Source organism: Rhinolophus sinicus, linkage group LG10 (assembly GCF_036562045.2).
Source record: "Rhinolophus sinicus isolate RSC01 linkage group LG10, ASM3656204v1, whole genome shotgun sequence".
In the NCBI taxonomy this organism is placed as follows: Eukaryota; Metazoa; Chordata; class Mammalia; order Chiroptera; family Rhinolophidae; genus Rhinolophus; species Rhinolophus sinicus.
In genome coordinates this window covers 48131900-48147560 of record NC_133759.1, presented here as the reverse complement: position 1 = coordinate 48147560, position 15661 = coordinate 48131900, and the positions used below count along the sequence as shown (strand labels likewise).

General features: G+C 45.6%; 1 protein-coding gene and 1 long non-coding RNA gene across 22 annotated transcripts in view; one reads left to right on the top strand and one right to left on the bottom strand.

The window, feature by feature from the left end:
• CACNA1D (calcium voltage-gated channel subunit alpha1 D) overlaps positions 1-15661 on the bottom strand; it is a 427288-nt gene that overhangs the window by 304753 nt on the left and 106874 nt on the right. For 11 of the 21 annotated variants that reach the window (XM_074313099.1, XM_074313109.1, XM_074313106.1 and 8 more), the window contains exon 1: positions 476-677. The exons of 3 other annotated variants lie outside the window; for them this stretch is intronic. In XM_074313099.1, the coding sequence (XP_074169200.1) occupies positions 476-662 (187 nt within the window). In that variant the 5' untranslated portion in view covers positions 663-677. Of the gene's footprint in view, positions 1-475; positions 678-1274; positions 1793-15661 lie in introns of those variants that run through there. 7 more of the 21 variants (XM_074313102.1, XM_019724242.2, XM_019724248.2 and 4 more) reach the window with 1 other exon arrangement.
• LOC109443625 (uncharacterized) lies at positions 562-14868 on the top strand. The gene is made up of 3 exons (XR_012489710.1): positions 562-1195; positions 13794-14182; positions 14293-14868. It is a non-coding gene; the product is annotated as an uncharacterized LOC109443625 (long non-coding RNA).

Below are 15661 nucleotides of genomic sequence, written 5' to 3'. Positions count from 1 at the left end.
TGCATTTTAAATTGCAGCTGAAGCAGCCAAGCCAGCATCCAGAGGAACAGACAAGAGAAGCAGCCTGCACCTCTACACCTAGGATAGACAGGCTGGATTATGCTAGGGGCCTGCCAGGCCCAAGCAGGAATCACATCAGTGAAGGCTGGCATCCTGATGCACAAGGGCAGAAGCCCAAGGAGATAGGCAAAGCCCCCTCTGGCTTTGGATTAGGCCACCACCCAAGCTGCTCTCCCAGGCACCTGCCTGCCTTGGGTCACAACCTCCTTAATGAGACAAGTCAAAGTGAGAGTGGGGGCACAGGTAGAGGGATGGGCATTGCAAAACCAGTTCTTGCTAAGTAAAGAACAACGGAGAGCCAAAGCAAGCACAGGTCCGCCTGCCCAGCAGCCTGAGAAGGGGGCCACTGGGGCCAACCGCAGACAGTCCCGTCCTGGGAAGAGTCGTGCCAAGCTTTCCCTTGGGGAGAGCTCACCTGGGAAAGCTGCAAGCCCGCGAGAGTTGTGGGGGGTGCCAGCGACCTCCAGGGAGGGCAAGGAGGGCTGGCCAGGAGCTGCTCCAGCCTCCCTCGACCCAGCCCGGGGCCGGTGTGGTAGCTGCACGTGGTGACCCGGCCAGAGCCGGGGAGGGGAGCCCCACAGCGGCAGCGACTCCCCTGGCATTGCTAGGTTACCGACGTGTGCACAGCGGCACTGGGAGCGGGAATACGCCCTCCAATCCACCCCTGGTCGGCGATTCTGAGACCAGACCTCCCTCTGGAGGGGAGGGGTGTGCTTCACCCACCGACTAGAAGGGTGAAACCCGGCAACCCTAGGATTTTCACAATGCCACCAGAATCTTTCTTCCTTGTCAACCAGGGGCGGAGAAGGAGGAGAAGGCGAGAAGTGGATGGAAAGAGGGCTCGGGCTGAAGACTAACAGCCACCCCCCTTCCATAGCTTGGGAGCGTTGGAGGAAAGTTGAGCCCGAGGACACTGAACCCGAATCACCTCGGCTCACGCTCCTCCAGCTGCACAGTACTCTACGGACTTCACAGTCGCCCCCACCCCACAAACGCAGAATTAACTCTGACATTCAAGGCCTGAAGAGGAGAACCGAATGGCTGTCACGCATCTCCCTTTCTATAGATGACACCGAGCTAGAAGCATCCTCTCCAACCCCCTCAACCCACCCAGCGCATCAGAGACGGGAGGGAGGTGAGAACCAAGAGGGGGTGGGAGGAGGACCATGACAAGCATTAGATTTGGCAGCGGTGCCCAGGCGCTGGCTGCTCACCGTTCGCGTGGTCCGCTTGCTGCTGCCGTTGATGCTGCATTTTTTTCATCATCATCATCATCATCATCCACGAACATTTATTGAGCGCCTAACGTGTGCAGGGCACTGTGCTGGGCGTGGGGCGGGGGAGGAGCGGGTAAGGGGATTACGGGTAGGTAGGAGCCGCGATCCCTGCCCTTATTCTCGCTTCAGCAGGGGGTGGGGAGGGACGGGGACAGATAACAGAAAATAAGGATAATTTATAAAAACCGCTCGCCTCCCACGCTCCCTCTTTTTCAAAAAAAAAAATGGAGCAAAATAAACTTTTTTAAAAAATAAGATCAGATGTATATATTATCTTAATAATATATACATGTAAAATTTTTTGCTGCAAAGGAGAATTGGCTTGGTCCCCTCCTCTAGCGGAGGGACGCCGCGGGGATGCTAGCCCGGCCTCCGGGGTCGCTCCGAGCGCCCCCCATGCCCGCCGCCCGCCGCGGTGCCCGGAGCCCGGTGCCCGCCGCCGCCGCTGCCGCCCGCGCCGCCGCTGGCTCGAGACCGCGGGCAGCTCCAGCTCACATCCGGGGACGGAGGCGCTCGCTCGCTCGCTCCGCGCCCGCCGCGCCGCGCCGCACGCCGGTTCGCCCTGGCGACGCTGCGCGCCCGCCACCGCCGTCCCCCTCCCTCCCCCCGCCCGCCCCGAGCCTCCCACGGGCCACGCCGCGCCCCAGCGGTCGGCTGCCGGGCCCCGAGCTCTCCCCCCACTGGCCGCGCGGTCTGGGTGGCCGCCGCGTGAGACTCGGGGTGCTGCCTCCCCAGCCTGGTTCAGCTGACCGACGGGCGCCAAGGGGTAAAGCGCGCTCCAGCCGCCGGCCTCCCGCTTAACCCCCTCCGCGCCGCAGTGTGCTCGCCCCCTTTTCCCCGAAAGAAGCGGGTGGCTCCTGCAGCCACAGCAGATGCGGTGTGCGGATTAACCGCTCCTCCCTCTGCATTTCTGCAGGGCGGGGGGTGCGGGGGAGGGGACGCTGAGCCTCCCGCGGCCGGCCTCTGCTCTCGGCGTGCGTCCTCCCCTCTGCACACCTGGAGGAGGCCCCGCCCCCTGGAAGCACAGGTGCGAGCGGGCGGTAGTCGCTCGGGTGTGGAAGGGCTCTGCCTGGCTTTCTTACTGTTCCAGAGCCCGGCAAACGCACAGACAGACACACAGACCTTTCCTCCGACTCTTTCAGGTTGTGGGAGGGATAAGGGAGCCGGGCTCTCTGGAGAGCACTTAGTGCCCCAGGTAACAGCACCTTTTGATCTAACCAGGTTTCCAGAATGTCGCCCCTCCCACCCCTGCCCTGTGCTGGGTCTGGCGCGGCAGTGAGCTCTAAGACGCTGGCGGGGGTCAGGGGGTGATGTCTCCCCCCACCATGTGCGTTTGGAGGCAGGTACAGGGAAGTGAAAACCAAGGTCTTCCAAACAGCTCGTGTTGCTTAACGGAATAGGTAATGCTGCTACAACTGCTGAATCCCGTGTGGGAGCTGAGAAGAGTAGTTTGTTTTATGGTACCTTCACTGTATCATAGTTGGGGTGGAGGGTTTTGCAAACAGCAGCTCCTGTCTAACGGGGAAATACTGTATCTAGTGGATGACTGATATTTCTCATTTAACGTTGGGCTGGTGTTGGAGACGGGCGTCTTCTTTGTTGCTTCGAAAGATTCGATTTATTTGCTTTTGTTCCGATCTGCATGATCCTACAGCGTTTCAGGACGTTTGAGAATAGCGTCTTGAAAGTAAAAAGCTCAGCGTGAAATAAAATAAGAAATTAAGGGAAAGTGCTCCTTGACCAAAGAAGGCACACTGGGGCTCCTCAATTGTTGGGGGCCACCTGAGGGGAGAGTGGGGACCACACAAAAGACTCTCCAGGAGCCTTCTTGAGAGGGGTATGTGGAATGGAAGGGTGGAAACAACCAGGCTCCTGGTCCTTTTTCTTTTCTTTTTCCTTTTTTCTTTCTTTGATTTTGAAGGAGAGGTGGGGAAGAGCCCTTTGGCTTAGTAGTAACAGAAGGCTGACCTGAGCTACCTCACCCAAAGCTGCTTCTGAGCCCAAACCTGAAGTGATAGAAGCCGGTTCCCTTTAAAAGACTTTCCCATCCGCGGACCCCTGAGTCCTGAAGCACGTATACAGTTCTCAAGTACACCTGTCATTTTCAGAACTCTAGATCTAAAGCTTTGCCTCTTGAGACCTAGTCTGCCAAATTCCCCGCTTCCCCCTGCCCACTAATATTTGCTCACAATTCAGTTACATTGGGCCCACATTCATAAGGCACCTACTAAGAACAGGGTCTCAGCCAGATGTTGTCAGGACAAATCTATGGCATAGCTACTCCTGAAAGGACATACAACCTAGTGAAGGAAGAAAAGTGTGTCTACATTTCTAATGCTATGCAGAATATAGGAGGTGTAACAAGTATGAAGAAAGTGCTATGCAAGCATCAAGAAGGTTATAATTGGGGAAATCTGGGACATTTCACAGAAGAGGGAACAATTTTGTGGATTCTTAAAAACTGATGGGGAGGGGAAGAGGGCGGGATTAATAGATGGAGGACTGGGCAATTTTAGGGCAGTGAAGCTATTCTGTATGATACTATAATAGTGGAGGTAGGACATTATGCATTTGTCAAAACCCATAGAGGTATATAACACGAAGAATGAACTCTCATGTAAACTACGGACTTTAGTTGATGGTAATAATATCAATATTATTTCTGTGCAATTTCTCTGTAAACCTAAAACTCCTCTAAAAAATAGTCTATTAAAAACAGGTGACCAATTTCATAGTGCATAAATGGGGTATAAGGGGCAGGCCACCTGGGCTAGGGGAGGAAGGCCAGGATAGCCGTGAAAAGCCAATGGGAGACTTGCTGGCTTGCTAAGAAGACCAGATTTATCTTCTCTGCTGTGGGAACCAATAAAGGTGTTTAAGCTGAGAAGTGACATGATTAAATTGTGATTTGGGTTTCTGGGTTTTACACTTTAGATTTTAATGAGTTTATGGCATTAGAATATTTAACATTTTTCATCCCAGCTTCTGAGTTTCATCTTTGCAATGTCTCCAGTGAGCTTTTTTTGAGGCCCTTGATTCAGCACAGCTTTGAATGCTTTGGCCCATTGGGTAATTTAAATATTTATGTTCCCATAATAATGTGAATTACTGAATAAAGAAAAGCTAATATGGTAAAGGCTTCCTATGTGCCAGGCACTAGTATAGGCACTTTACATGCCGTAAGTCAAAATTCTCAAAATGAGGCAGTAAGACAGATGCTATTGAGATCCTCATTTTACAAATAACAAAACCAAGACATCATGGAGTTAAGCCACTTGCCCAAAACCACACACAGTAATTTAGTGGCTGAAACAATAAGACATGAGGAAAGGCTGGAATAAAAGATTCTGGCTCTAAGTCAGCCGCCCAGTTATGTCACTAACACATTATTGTGGCGTTTTAATCCCCATGCCTTGATATATAAGACACATCTATTTAAAGGCACCCAGCTGGCATTCTAGATGTGGTTACCTGCATGTATGTCATTGCAAAAAACCTGCTGATACCCCAGTTCAGAGCCTCACCACCTCACACCCCTGGATCATTAACTGAATACCCCATCTTCTTTCCTCCTTCCACAAATAACCTGCCTTGTACTCAGAAAACATCATGTCATTTCCCCAACCAAAAAAAAAAAACACAAAAACGCTGGTTACTCCTTCCTTCCATGTCCAATCTGAACTCCTCTAACTAGCTTTCAACCTTATCATTTCACACCATTCACCTTCATTGTGGTCAGCAGCCTACTCGTTAGGCTGTGAACATGCTGTGCTCATTTCTGACTCTCTGCCCTGGCTCATGTTTGTTTGCTGACCTGAAATCCTGCCTTGCTGACCTCTAACTAAACCCTCCCTATTTAACCATTCCCTGGCAAGTCTCTGCCTCCTCCCAGAAGCCATCCCTGATTTCCCCAGCCACTGCAAACACACATGCATGCCCACCCCCACCTCCCCTTCCCCAAACGCCTACATCACCCAGTTATTCCTTGGATCACATACCTTCTCGTCTGATTGCTTCCTGTCTTGTCTGATTGCTTCTTGGCTGTAAACCCTGACCCCCAACCACAGTGCAGGGGCTTAAGCAAAGATCACCTCCTTAGCCGCTCCCTCCACTGCCAAGTGTTCTCACAGCAGGCGCTAAATACTCTGAATAATCTGCACAGGATCATAAAAGTCCACCGATATCACTAGAAATAGTTAATATTTACAAAAATCCCATAAAGTTTATGGTAGGACACTTGGCCATAAGATGGTAAAAAATATAAACAAAGGGAAAATTGGGTCTTTTGCACTCCAGGAATTCTAATTAAGGAAGACAAATAAACAGATCCTGAAGGATATATGCAGAAAATTCCCATAAACAAACTGAAGTTTGGGTTGAATGAGTCTCTCCATCCTCAGGACCTGTTCTCAGAAGATAGCCCTGACCCACTATCCTCCTGATGAGACAGGAGGATAAAAGGGGGTGGGAAGGTGTGTTCCAGGCAGGGGAGTGGCATTCACAAAGTCAGGCAGAAAAGTCCAGAACATGTACAGAAATCAGTAAGTAGGTGGCTAGGCTAGGACCCAGGGGGTACTTCAGAGATAGAAGTGAGTTTGCAAAGGCAGGATGGCATGGGATGGTGGAAAGTCCCAAATATCTGGCTCACCAGTCTGGGTATTGTCCTGTAGGCCAGCCATTCTCAAGCTTTTTGGTCTCAGGATCCTTTTACTCTCTTAAAAATTATGGTAGACCCCTAAGAGCTTTTGCTATGTATGTTTTATCAACTGATATTTACCATATTCAAAATCCAAATAAGAACATTTTAAAAATCATTTGTAATTCACTTTAAAATAGGAATAAGCCCGATATATGTTAACATAATTTTTTAAAGAAAAGTAACTATATTTTCCAAAACAAAATAGTGAGAATGACATTCTTTTACATCTCCGCCAATCTTTTTAATATCTGGCTGTAAGGAAAGCAGCTAGATTCTCAAATATTCTTTAACATACAATCTGTAGTGATAGAATGTTTGGGTTAAATAAATGAAGAATATCCAGCCTCACATATTTGGAAAAGGGTGGACTGTTTTAATAGCCTTTTCAGATAATTGTGGATATTCTTTAGTATGACCCCAGAATGAAACTTTTAAAGTTTAGTTGAAATGTGGAATTTGAAACTGTATCAGTGGAACTTTTCATATTCTATTACATTAAAATTTAGCAGTTTGTATTGCACTTTGAATGGATCTTTTGTATCCATACATAATTTGCTAACATCATACATTGGTCATTTGAAAAATATTGGTTCACTGAGTTACACAGATTTTCCAAATATTGACACATTTCATTATATAGTATCAAAAAACCACATTCAGTGGTGTAACCACCAAGCTCTCAGTGGTAGACAGAAGTTTTTCAAAATTCTAATTTTCACCTGAAAGCTCAAATTTTATAATTGACACAAATACTGACAAGTTTTTTTTCTTTGAAGTGACCGGCTCACTTCATCAATTTTCAAGAAAATGCCTGCCAAATAGTTAGGTCTGAAAACCAGAATTTGTCAGTAAAAAATGGTGTTCTATGAAAAAGCAATCCATTCATCTTCATATCTCAAACCATCATACAAGTGAGACAACCATTGTATGCAGCAGAAATGTTTTACGCATACATCCCAATTTGTCACCCAGAATATTAAGAAGACATCTACACAAGGGTTGAGAGTTAATTTAAAAAATAATGATTTTTACTGCCCCATCAAGGAGATTCTTAAGTAAAAATGGCAATTTTTTTTGTTTACTGTGAGCACATGACAGAGATTGTCCATAACACGATGTCCACTTTAGTGTCACTGCCTTGATTCATTTCTAATACACTAGTGGTTCTAATTATTTTTGATATGTACCATCAGTGCAAATAAATGTCAACACAGTAGAAGAGACAAATGAAGTCTTAATGTTACGAAAATAGTTTTGACCTCAAAGACCCCTTGAAAGTGTCTTAAGATCCCCAGATGGGGTTCCTAGATAAAATACAGAACGCTCAAATATTGCATGGGACATGTTTATACTAAAAAATTATTTGTTGTTTATTTAAAATTCAAACATAATTGGGCATCCTATATTTTTATTTGCTATAGCTGGCAACCTTACCTTTGAGGGCCCATAGACCACACTTTGAAAACAGCTCTTCTGGGGCTATTGTTGAGCCAAAAAGTAGTATCAGAGTTGTGCTTCATAAAAATAGCTCTAACCCCAGTAGGCAGGATGGGTCAGAGAATGGAAAGATTTGTGAGTGCAGGAAGTTCTGATGAGTCAGTTAAGAAGATATTACTTTTTAACTGTAGTAATTGAAAGGGGCAATGCTATCCTAAGCTTGGAAAAGGAAAGCAGAAAGACCTGCCAAAGACAGCTCCCAGCCTAGTGGGGTCCCCTATCCTGTGATGCTAATTAGCCACCCTCCTCCTATCCCACACCCACCACCAACATCAGGATTTCTTGGTGACAACAGACTTATACACCACCCAGCAAAATGTAAAGGCCTTTCGTTTTGCCTTGGCTGCATGGAAAGTAGAGCCCAGCTGGTCTTTGTCCTTCATCAACTAACTATTCACTTGAAGAGCAGAGTTTTCATTTCCCATCAGACTAAGTAATTCCAGTTCCTTTAACTGGTTTATTCCCACCCCCCTTGACCTAATTTTTAAATCTTACCCATCATTCTCTGGTATAGCAAATCCTCTCCATTTCCCCAGTTGGGAAATCCTGGCAGAGTCTAGTAATACAGTCAACTACCCCACTTTCCACGCTGACTGAGGGAAACTGTGAAGGGAACAAGTCTTAAGTTTTCCACCTGTGAAATAAATTTGTTATAAAACATGATCCCTAAGGGTTCTTACCGTTCTAATATGGTGTATTGGAGAGCCTAGACTTTGGCGTCAGGTAGATCTGGGCTCAAATCCAGGTCTTGCCGGCTACTAGCTATGTTGCTTTGGGTAACCCTCATGGGTAACACCACCCATCATTGATTTATCGCAAAGATTGAAAATAATGTAGAGCCTCTGACGTATACTATCAAGTTGAATCATATAGCTTATGGGGTTTGCACACAGTTACAGAGAGAGAACGGGAGGGAGAAAAGAAGGGTAGGCACCACCTAAATAGTGCTGACAGGAGTCTGCCCTTTCTTTGTTTGGTTTTTAGTTCTTGCCTTTATGCCCTGACTTTGGAATGTAACTCCCTGCCCCCATTAAAATCAACCCACTGTAGTGGCTCTCTTTCATTAACAGCATTCTGTCATTCTGTATAGCCCCAAAGCAATAGAACACAGTTGGTTGTGGTTTTTTTTTAATCTTTGTATTTTGGTTAATTTTAATTTCTGGTACACACTTTAATATTTAAGATTCAACAATCAATACTGATAACCTCCAAAGAAGATACAGTAGAAGGACAGAAATAATAGTAAAATAGGTATTTATGTACATACACGTAAGTACAGTTCCACGGTACATGCTAATGTGAAAGTGGACACGCACACACATACACACACACACACACACACACACACACACACACATACACAGCACCCCCAACACTGGGTTCAGTCAATACTATTGCACAGACACCTCCAGGTGAAAAGCATTAAGTAACCACTGGAAATAAAACTGATACATTCACACACTGTAATGGAAAAATCACACAGTCTGCATGTGATCAAGCACAGGAGCAAATTTATAAGAACAGGAAGTTGTTTGGGAGACCCAGAGACTCAGTAAACGTCAGAAGTTTTATGATTCCAACATTATAGTTTCCTTTCTGTTTCTTCAGAACAGTTTAAATATTCAAGTCACAAAACAAAAACTGATGTTTAAATGGCACCCATTTCAATGGTGTCTGTCCGACCTGTCACCTACCATGCACGCAGACCTGCTCCCTTTTCTTACTACTTTAAAAAAAAATCTCACCAGAGGGTAAGGGGGGTGGGGGGTGGGAGAGGAGGGTAAGGGGGTTCAAATATATGATGGAAGGAGAACTGACTCTGGGTGATGAACACACAATGGGATTTATAGATGATGTAATACAGAATTGTTCACCTGAAATCTATGTAATTTTAATAACAATTGTCACCCCAATAAATTTAAAAAATAAATTTTAAATAAAATCTAAGTCACAAATCCTCGATACCAACATAAGCCTTTTCAACTCTTAAATCAGTGCTTTGGGGGAGCATTAAGTAGGAAATACTAAAGATATTAAAAATCTTCATGTCATCAGTTTTACTAATAAAACCCTTAGAAATAAGCAGCACAAATCTTGAGTGCTTTGTACACCTTTAGTCCCCTTTGATTAACAAAGTAGAGAGTACTTAACCAGCTTAAGAACATTTACTTTCTGTTTGACAAAAACGTAGTATGAAAACGCAGTAACCTCTCTTAGTTTCACAGTTATGGTGATAAATGGATGCTAAAAATTGGAATCGGACCATTGGTTTGAAAATTTGATAAAATAAGCAGGTCCTTATATAGCCTAGGTTATTAGAATACCCACACAGGAAAAAATGCAACTTTTAAAAAGGTTCCAATCTGAGAAACTTTTATAAATGAGAGGAACATTGTGGGAGCCAAAACAACACTTCTTTGAGGGAGAATAATTACACAATCTTAGATAACTCACTGAGAATTATCTGTTTCATGTTCTAATAACCAGGGTGGCACTGCATTGCATCCAAAATTATGGAACTTTCTATTTGTCAGTTTTATCTTTTTTAGGTTGCTATTTTTAATGTGTGTTTATAATACACTGAAGACATCTCAGTCAATCATGTATTGAGCAAAATAATCACCATGGCAGGGAGACACACATGGTAGTCTTTATTGTCAACATGTCTGTAAAACTGAATAAATATTTGTTAGTGTTCCATTTTGATAAATACAAGGAACACATGGGGCTGAAAGAGAAACATATCAAGAGCTTCATAATTTTTCAAAGACTGATACTACTTTAATGGTAAATAACAAAGAATGCCAGTGTGGGCGGGAGGGTTTTGCAAACACACTACATCAGAAACAGCCTAGGCCTTGGAGGCTAGGGGAAGCCCCTAGCCTCAGAGGAACCAAGTAGCTGACAGGACATCTTGTCCCATGAGGCTAAATGCTTAAGTGGTATAAGAAGGTCTCTCAGGATTCTTAACTTTCTATACACAGCTGTTCCCCTTTCTCTTCCCTTCAGCTGGCCTCTCCTCGGCTTCCTTTCCCAGCTCCTGCCTAACTGGGTTCCTTGCATTAACCATACACCTTTCTTCTTAGAAGTTTTTTCCCTCCAGTCCCTTTACTTCCTTCTCTATATGTTTCTCCATGAATCTCCAAAATGCCCCAGTTATTATAGTTTATTGTAACCGCTCAAGGCAAAATGAATAAAAAGACTTCTATAGAAAGAATCAGAAGATTGAGGCAGTAGGAGTGAGAGGCCCGGATTCCCAGATGTGCTTGTCACTGGCTGGGCGGCTTCAGCAATCACAGTCTTTCTGAGCTTGCTTCTTCGTCTATGAAGCCCCAGCCTCACAAGGTCACAAAGTATAAGAGGATCGTAGGCGATGGGTATGGGAGAGCATTTTCTAAATTATAAAGCACGACACCCACGGTTTCCAAAGTGTAGTTCCCAGACAGCAGCAGCAGCATTACCTGAGAACTGGGAAATGCACTTTCTCCAACACACCCAGACCTACGGAACCCGAAACTCTGGAGGTGGGGCCCAGCAAGCTGTGTGTAATGCGGCGTCCAATGCTTCTGATACATGCTCAAGGCTGAAGATGTGGCACTATACAGATAAGCTGCTTTTTATGAGCTGTCTTTTGGTTGTAGCTTGCTGTGGTTCTGAATAGACGCTGCCAGTGTCGGGAATGTTAATGCCCTTGTATTACAATGGTACTTATTGTGTGAGCAGCACAATAGCTTATTATCTTCTGTTCTCTTCTTGATTCTCACAAAATCCTGACAAAGTAATGCAACTGGACCCATTTCACAGAATGCTGGAGCACTTGGAATGTGGATCATAGAATTTGTGACACCTTTGAGGGCTGGAGAATATTCTAGCACAAGGCCATCCCAACAACTTGACAGGAGCCTGTATACGAAAGTTCCAAGTATATCTGAAACATCAAAGTCTACATGTTTCCATCCAGTTCAATGACGCCAGAAATTCCATCATCACAGCTTAAAGCTTTACTCTTCCCCCTAAAATGCCAATATCCTTGGAAGTATCACAGTGAGTCCTTTACTTCTCAGGTAGGGGAGAGGAATGGAGAGAACATGAACACCTTGTTTTCTGGAAGTGGGATGCGCATACCTGCTTCGGGGAGCATGCCCAAAAGAGGGTAACTAGGGTTACTGTAGGCAATTTTGCTTCCTTCACAATTTTACCAAAGACCAGGAATACACACAGAACCAGGTGTACATCGTAGGTGCATTAAAACCCGAAGGGTTGACCTGGGAAGTCTCGGGCTAAAGGAGATCACAGCAGACATAGAACCAAATGGGTAGGTTCCTACTTTTTGGTGCACTAAGAAAGATAGAAAACCTCCCTAACTACCATGGAAATGGGTCTTCCAATTTCATTGGGTCCTCTTCTTCCTTACCTGTCTAGACACTGACATTCTGGTGTCCCTTTCTTAAAAAGTGTTATTATATTGTGCCTTATAGTTTGCAAAGCACTCTCACATGTAATACTTCATTTGCTCACTACAGCCGACAAAGAAGAGAAAATTCCTCATTTTACTGAGCAGGAACCTTACACAAGGCTGCTGCCAGTACGTCATACAGCTGACTTAGATTCGAACCCTGGTTTTCTGACCCCAAGCCTACTTCTTTCATCTCAGTATGTATCTTGAACCTGGTTTGCACTCTACTGCTGAGCTGCTCTGTGCATTACTGCTCAATTCCCACACTCCTCTGTGGGGAGGGACGCTAGGGCTCCGGAAGCCGGGTGCAGAGCATGAATCCCAGGCTCCCATCATCCGAGCCGGTGCCCCGTGTGCTCCCACTGTGTACCTCCTCCCTGCTTGTAGAGTACGGAGCTTAATGACTCCACAGATGGGCAACACTGTCAGCTGTGGAAAAGAGATTCCACTACACATAATTGTACTCTGAAAATATCACTGTGGAAGTATGTAGCTGAGTCACAGAGTTGGCAGGGGAACTTCACACAGGCCGGGCCCTTGTGGTGATGAACTCCACCGGGCTCTGCAAGGTAGCCCAGGGCATGGTCCTTCCCTGACTCTAGGCAGAGGGTTGCTGAGGCCAAGCTGGAAAGACTTTCCTTGCATTATCACTGAGGTGAGGACACTTGGCTCATGCATAGAAGTTTGGCCTAAAGTTTACTAAAATTCTTCCAAGCCTACCATTCTAGTTTATACACAACAAAAGCCTTTATTCTGTTATCTGCTCTCCTTGTACCATTTGTATGCCTCAAGCTCCCACCTCTGAGATAATGGATTATAAACCCATACTTCTGCTCCTACCATTTAACCTAAGTTTGCCACACTACCTAACACCTGCCAGATGTAGTCACCATCAAATCTAAGTGGGAATGTCTTAAACCAAACTAACATTATCATCGTCGGTAAGCCAGCTCCCCAGAGCAACTTCTAGCACAACCATTTTCTCACCCACCAAGACCAAAGGTGGTGGAGTTGTCTTCTCCTTCACTTTGATTCCTCACCACTAACACTTTCTCCTGAGCACACTGTGGATACTGCTGCCTGACTGATCGTTATTAAATCTTCTTTCATCGTGCTATCCTCTGGTCCAACATTTTCATTCTTGACTTAACAGCCATGAAAACAGTATTTCTCAACGCTGGCTGAAAGGTAGATCTTCTTAAAACTCGCAATGTCCAAGGCCATCCCTAGAAAATTCTGATTCAGGGGGCCTGGAGTGGGACCCAGTTGTCAGCATTACTGAGAATCATTGTCCTGAACTGTACTTTTCAGACGTGAAGGTACACAGGAATCATCTTTGGATCTTGTAAAAGTGGAGATTTGAATTCACTAGGGCTGGGGTGAGCCTGAGAGGCTGCATTTCTAACAGGCCCAGCCCATGCCATGCTGCAAGTTCCCAGACCACACTGTGATTCTCGGGGTGCGAGAGCACCAAACATAGGCGCAGGGGCGTTCCCCGGGAGTTCTCGTGGTTATAAACCCCTCTTCATTTCCCACTGCTTCCTGCTGTCCCCAGGCCAGCTCCTGACTCCTCCCGACCCACCAGCCCTGCTTTGCCCTCCTGGGTCACTTAGAATGCCCAAATCCCTTCTCTCTGTACAGTTAATCTTACTCCCCTGTCAAGATCCAGCCTAGACCCTCTTCTATCATTTAGTCTTCCCCAGTCACTCCATGGTTTAGTAATCCTTTTTTTCTAATCTAATCTCCCAAAACTATAGAAAATGTGTTGATTATTGCATCATATAATAAGCTCTGCTGTCAACAGCAGGAAGAAAACTGAACGGAGAAAGAGATGGAACCTGGGCATCACTGTCGACACACTCATGGCTGGCAAGCCATTTCTCCTTTCTGCAAAATGCCCCAAATGCTGAAAGTCCACCTGGTAAGAGCCAAATTAGATCAGTGGACTTTTTTTTTAAGCCGCTTAATTTATCTTTAAAACATCTTCAGAAACTTGATTCAACAGAATGGTCCGATGGACATGTAAGACCAATGGTGACAAAAAATGGAGGCATTTCAGCAGTTGAAGCCATTCCTCAGAACATTCAAGTTAAGAGGAACTTTAGAGATCTTCATCTCATTGTCTCCCCATCATTTTATTGATAAGGAAGCTAAAGTCCCAAGAACAGATGAGCTTCTTCACATGCCCAATTGGTGAGCATCAGATTCAGAACCAGAGTCCAGATTCCCTGTTGTTTTGTTTTGTTTTGATCCAGTAACCACATAGCATTCATTTCAGAACAAGAAGCTTTTGATTCTTCCAGATGAAGCATCTTTCGAAGTGTTGAAAGGGAGCCACTACTATATTAAGCAAATGACCTGCCAAGGCACTGTGATGAGCTGGGCTGGAGAAACCTCAGGAAACGTGTGATGGCAAGATGGCAATCTACAGGTAGGACACCGTACCTGTAGCAGAACCCTCCTGCCTTCCACCAGCGCCGTGTCTGACTTCTGATGATCTGCCTGCAAGGTCCCCACACAATCGGCCCCACCTTAACTTTCCAGCACCCTCCCTGCTAGAACATGCCACTCAGACTTGCTGTGTCTCACACATACTTTATGGCCATGGCTGATTTTTAAACCACCAGCTCACTTCTACGCACAGGAGCCCATGTGGACATGGTTAAATGTGCTACATGACCTTTAACATCTTGGAGTTTGGAAGTGAGCTGGGCGACTGCTCAGTCGGAACATGGGTCCAGACCTCACAATGGTCCCATCCTTTCAGGAACGGTGGGCATGATCTTTCCAAGATAAAGGAGCTTTTCTCTTTTGGCTTCCTAATGCCACCCCAGGTGAAGTTCCACTGTGCGGGGGACCAGACAATGCTCACGCTGTGGCCAGAGATGTTTAATTGGATTTTAAAAGATGAGAAAGCAGCAGGGAGCTGATTGTCAGCACTCTGCCAAGGCCAAGAGACATGGGTGGCCTGGCAGCATAGAGGAGAAGCCTGCCCAGTGCAGTTTAGTGTTCTACCTGGAGAACGGGGAGGGCCTGACGAGAAGGGGGGTTGGGAATGTAGCAGTGGCAACAAAGCCTTCCACAAACTGAGTGTCAAATTGTCTTATATTCTGTTTTTACCCCAAGAAGTGAACTCTCTCCAGAGGCAACCAAGACTTCCCTTTTTAACTTACCCTCCTCATAAGAAAAAAGTCTCTGAGCCATAAAATCAATAATTTATTTTTATATTTTTAATAACTCTATTTCCATGTTACCCTTCAGGCCTCACTACCGGTAAACCTCTAAGGTAGGTGGTCAGTGAAAAATATTATCACCCCCAGTTTCTAAAGGAGTAAAGCAGATTAAGTAAGCTGAGACATGAGTTTGCCCAAGGTTATACAACTAGTAAATGGTTAAGCCAGAACTGGAGATGAGTTGTCAGCAATCACTGGGGAACCAGTAGATAAAAGCAGTTTCAGACATGGCAAGTATACAATTCCAACTCCTGCGTCTTAATACTATTCCCCAAAGAAATAAAGATCCCTTTGTTGTGACAGTGCATGGAGAGCAGGCTGTGCCCTGAAGGCTAATTTAAAAAAGGGGGTTCCCACATACACTCTCCATCCTCGGATTGACAGAGACTTTATGCAGAAACACAGGCCTATCCAGAGCACGCAAGCGAGGACGGCTGTG